The sequence below is a fragment of the Orycteropus afer genome, unplaced genomic scaffold (genome assembly GCF_000298275.1).
Source record: "Orycteropus afer afer isolate SDZICR_OR568_19922 unplaced genomic scaffold, OryAfe1.0 scaffold00425, whole genome shotgun sequence".
Lineage (NCBI taxonomy): Eukaryota > Metazoa > Chordata > Mammalia > Tubulidentata > Orycteropodidae > Orycteropus > Orycteropus afer.
In genome coordinates, this window is record NW_006922012.1 from 1,762,143 (window position 1) to 1,767,608 (window position 5,466).

Genomic DNA, 5,466 nt, shown 5'->3' on the forward strand with positions numbered 1-5,466 from the left:
ATTCATACTTGTTGATAATTACATATCTGGCAAGGGACTTATCTCTAAGATTTATAGAAAACTCCAATGCCTCAACACCAAAGGAATTAACAATCCAATTGAAAAATGGGCAGAAGACATGAATAGACACTTCACCAAGGAGGGTATTCATGTGGCCAGCAAATACATGAAGAGATACTCACAATAACTGGCCATCAGAGAAATGAAAATTAAAATAACAATGAGATACCATCTCACCCCAGCACTGATGGCAAGGTTCAACGAGAGAGAAAATAACAAATGTTGGCGGGGATGTGGAGAGATTGGGATTCTCATACACTGCTGATGGAACTGTGAAGTAATACAAGCACTACGGAAAGCAGTATGGCGATTCCTTAGAAAGCTGGAATTGGAAATACCATTTGACCCAGCAATCCCATTACTCGGTATATATCCTAGAGATGTGAGAGTCAGGATAGGAACAAATATATGCACACCCATGATCATTGCAGCACTATTTACAATGACAGAAAGATGGAAACAACCTGTATAGCCATCAATGGACAGTGGATGACCAAAACTATGGTACATACACACAATGGAATGTTATGCAGCACTAAAGAATAATGTAGAGTCTGCCAAACACTGCATAACATGGATGAACTTGGAAGACATTATACTGAGTGAAATTAAGTCAATCACAGAATGACAAATATAGTATTAGTTCGTTGTTGTGAAGGGTCAAGGAAAGGTTTATATATGCAAGGAAACTTTCTTTGTTGGTTGCCAGGGGTGGGAGGGAACACTGCAAAAAAAAAAAAAAAATGCATTGACCCATGTCACTTTAGTTTTGTGTATTTCACTGTACATAGATTATATTTCAATAAAATGCATTGAAAAAAAGAATACTGAATGTCAACAATTAAGTGATAATGGGAGTATAGATTATTTTATTTTATTAAGGAAATATTTTATATAAAATATGATTTATTTTTGTTATAGGAACTCTTTTATGGGGGTCACTATGTTTTCTTCTAAATTTCCTACCTTAACCATCTTTTACTTTTATAATTAGGATAAATGCTTTAAAATCTTAAGGCTTCAACTGTCCTTGAAATGAAATTAATACAATTTGGTAGTACAGAGTATTAATCTGCCCCAATATGATACTTACGGTCTCAGAAAACTATAAGAAGACCTTGTCCATTCTTAATATATAGTATACCAAAAAAGCCCACTGCCATTGAGTCCATCCCAACTCATAGCAACCCACATTGGGTTTCTAAGACTGTAAATCTTTACAAAAGTAGATTTCCTCGTCTTCCTCTCACAGAGCAGCTGGTGGATTTGAACTGCTAACCTTGGGGTTAACAGCCAAATGCCTTGCCCCCTACTCCACCAGAGCTCTTTATAAACAGTATAGAAGTAAAACATATTTGTAGTATACTGATGGTAAATGACACTCTTCAGGCAATGGAAACAGAAAAAAAAAAAAGAGAGAGAGAGAGAGAGAAACAGATTGAGAAATACGAAAAAATTAAGAGGAAAATTATGTAATTACAGAAGTACACATAAAGAAGTACTTTAAACCAGTCCTTCTTACTATCTTATTCTAGCTATTGTTATAGCGTTTAATTGTAAGAGTTATTGTAGTTACTATAACTAATAATAATAATAAAAGCAACCAAATGAAGAAGGAAAAGGAGAGAAATAAGAGAGAGACCGACAAGTATTAGGGAAATATCGCTGAAAAATGTAAGAACCAAAAGAAAACCATTCAAGGAAAAAACGGTAAAGATAACCATGATGCTACTCCAAGAACTACATATAAGCTTCTTTCCCCAATATCAGTATACCAAGGGCTTCGTTAAAATTCAAATTCTCTCATTTAGTTTTAAAATCAGTTTTCAGACAAATCAGTTTCGTAAGTAATAATGAAAATCTGCTGCCCCCTGCTGGTCATTCAAATTCACCAGCGTCAAACTGTGGGTTAAAAATTCATTTTTAGAGAAAACAGTATTTCTAGCACAACTGAATAAATTTTTTCTTCTTCAAAAATATTTTTAACTCTACAATCTGACCCTTTTCAAACATAAGACACACAAACCTCCAAATTTCCAAATGTTCCTGAACAACTTAGGTGATTTAATTTATAAACCTCTCAGCGTTATTTTGAATTTAGGCCACCAATTCCTTTGTTTTGCAGTATGGTCAGAAACAAAAAAATAAATTTTTATCATAAAGAAACTAACTTCAGCATTCCAGTTACAATGAGACTTTTAATTAAAACCTAATCCAAACTGCCAACTTTCTAGTTAACACTTGAGCACTTAACCACTGCACCATCAGAACTCCCAAGGAAAACACTGAGTTGTAAAATAAGTCACATTTTTAACATCATAATTACAGAATGGAGGTGTCTTAAATATCCTTTTTCTGCCTGAATTACATATCAGAGTAAGTCACAAACTGATTCACTAAGTTTTATGCTTGTACTTTAATAATCACTCAAAACTCTTATTTAGAGCATAAGATCTATCATTTGAAAAAGTTTGCAGGATATTTTCTTGCCATCCAGAAGAGAATTAGAAACAAAAAAAAGAAGCTGGAACATATCTGTGATGTTACTTTTCTTCTTTTAAAAAAAAAAAAAAAATTATGCTGACCATGAAACTTCAAGATAGGCACTCTCACACTAGTGGGAGTGGTGATAAAAAAAAAAAAAAAAAAATTATGCTGACCATGAAACTTCAAGATAGGCACTCTCACACTAGTGGGAGTGGTGATTGGAACAAGCTTTCTGGAAACAGTATCATATTAAGCATAATGAGTCCATAAAAATGAGCACACCTATCACAGATTGGATTATGTCCCAAAAAATATGTGTCAACATGGCTGGGCAGGGACTCTCAGTGATTTGGCAGTTATGTAATGATGTAATCAACCCCATGACGAGATCAGTCATTCAGCTGTAAGGGGATAAGGATGGGATGCACCACCCTTACTAAGATCACAGCCCTGATGTGATGTACAGAGTTTCCCTAGAGTGTGGCCTGCATTGCCTTTTATCTTACAAGAGATGAAAGGAGAGGGAATCAGGCAGAAAAGGAGAGACCTCAAGTATCACTAAGAAAGAAGAGCCAGGAACAAAACACATCCTTTGGAAGCAAGATCTCTGCACTGAGAACTTCCTAGACCCAGGGGATAATTAATGCCAAGATACATGGAGATCTCCAAGGAACGCCAGGCCCACAGATTCAAAGGAGACCAGGACATGCCCCTAAAACTGATAGAAAGAGAAAGCCTTCCGTAGAGCTGGCGCCCTGATTTGCACTTCCAGCCTCCTAAACGGTGAGAAAATAAATTTCTGTTGGTAAAGCCACCTATTTGTGGTATTTGTTACAGCAGAACTAGATACCTAAAATAACACCCCTTCACTTTTGGGAAACTATCCTAAGACAAAAAACAAAATTCCAAAGATTTGTAACATAAAAAAGATAATCAAACAACCTAAAACATACAGCATTAGGAAAAATTAAATTTAGTATAGTCATATGATGGATTAGTCTGCAGTACCTTAATATTTTTAAAAGCATTTTTAATGATAGGAAATAATCAGTAATATGGTATATAAGACTTAAAAAAACTGAATATAAAAATTCAAAACCTGAATTTTTCAATTTCAAATTTCCAGAAACAATTCAATTCTCAAAACAAAATTGAATATAAAATAACATACAATATATAAATACATATGTAATACACACAGGGAAAGAATGGAAAGAAATAAACCAAAATCCCAAGGATTCCTCTCCAGAGGGAGGGAAGCATTAAAAGATTTTTACCTTTATACTTAACTTTTCCTAATTATCTACAGTGGGTACTTGAAAGCAGTCTTAGTAATTTACTGAAAAGAAACAATGATATTTCTGCTAAAAATAAAAATTGGCATGCTAATTTTTACTACAAATGAAAAAAAAAAGACAAGCACGTGCTTATTTTCAGAATATCATTTCATTTTCTTTCAAACACGTGTCTCTTACCACACACATGATGTACGACAGGATGGCACCAGAGGAGCCAATGAGGGCGCCCACAATGGTCAGCAGGTTGTTGTTGAGCAGGAAGCCCTCTGCACACAAGGCCCAACCCGAGTAGCTGTTCAGCACAGTGATGACCACAGGCATGTCTGCCCCCCCGATGGCAGCCGTCAAAGTCACACCCTATGACAAAACCAGAGCAGGACTCAACCTTGGTAGCATATAAATAAAACATCTGACATTTAATATCTCGGTCCTTACTCATTACAATTAATATACCAATATTTACATGTAAGTTCCACTTCTGGTAATGGCCAAGCACCTCCTACCTGACCAACCCTCTCACATATATAACAATTGTAAACACTGATCAAAACAAACAAACCAAAAATCTTAAATAAAAGCACCAACCAAAAGCAAGCACAAACTAGGGAGGGGTCTACCACCACCATCAGTTGAGGTCAAGTGGATCCTGACTCATACGGACACCCTAGGTTGCAGAGCAGAACTGTGCTCCATAAAGATTTCCTTGGAAAAAGAGTAACAGTGTTGAATGAATTTCTCAGGTTTTATGGCTTTTAGCCTGAGAGCAAACCCCTGCTGATGCCAAGTGAAGCAGTGCCAACCACGGTATATGCTCACAGTCTTACTGGCCTGAACATCCCAAGGACGGAGCTTGGGGGACTACAGCTGCTGAAGGAAGGAGGGAAACCCTGGAAAGGAGCAACCCAAAGACAGAAAGATCCAAATGCTGAGTATGAAATCTGCCGAAATCTCTGGCTGACTCCTGAACTATGCATACATGGAACTAACTCCAATCAATTCTGATAGGGTAAAGTAACAATGAATTTCACCTGTCCCCACCATAGAGGCGACAGAACTTCTAACTTGAGTCTAGCCAGCCCACAAAATCAAACAAACAAATAAAAATCAATAATCCTTGGAAGAATACAACAGAATCTCTAGTGTGTTATCATTCACAATGTCTAGCAACCTGTGATAGTTAAGGTTATGTGTCAACTTGGCTGGGCCCGGTTTGGAGTGGCTGAGCAGTTGGATGTAGTTATTCCCCACAATGAGACTGGTAATCGATTCCATGGTGGAATCTTCTGTGAGCATCTGAGCCTTAAGGATGTATGTGCCTAAGAAGACACTTTGAGAAAGGTCTCCAGCTGTTCAGCACATGTGGATCCTGCATTTGGCCGAGTCTTCCTCTCACTGGCCTGCCATGCTATCTGCTGATCTTGAGACTGTTTCTGGACTTGAACTAGTGGTCTGCTGTGTTGCTTGGGACTGTGCCATTATACTTGTTGTGGTAGTTAAGTTTGTGTGTCAACTTGGCTGGGCCTGGTTGACTACCTGGGCAGATGGATGTAGTATTTCCCACGATGAGATTGGTAATCAACTCCATGGTGGGATCTACCACAAGCAGCTGAGTAGCTGCCTT

At 37.3% G+C, this 5,466-nt stretch overlaps 1 protein-coding gene across 1 annotated transcript in view; it reads right to left on the reverse strand.

Annotated features, from left to right (window-relative positions):
* The window catches only part of NNT (nicotinamide nucleotide transhydrogenase), a 185,687-nt gene that overhangs the window by 79,057 nt on the left and 101,164 nt on the right, over positions 1-5,466 (reverse strand). The window contains exon 16 of the mRNA XM_007954018.1: positions 4,023-4,202. Coding sequence (XP_007952209.1) covers positions 4,023-4,202 — 180 coding nt within the window. The remainder of the gene's footprint in view (positions 1-4,022; positions 4,203-5,466) is intronic.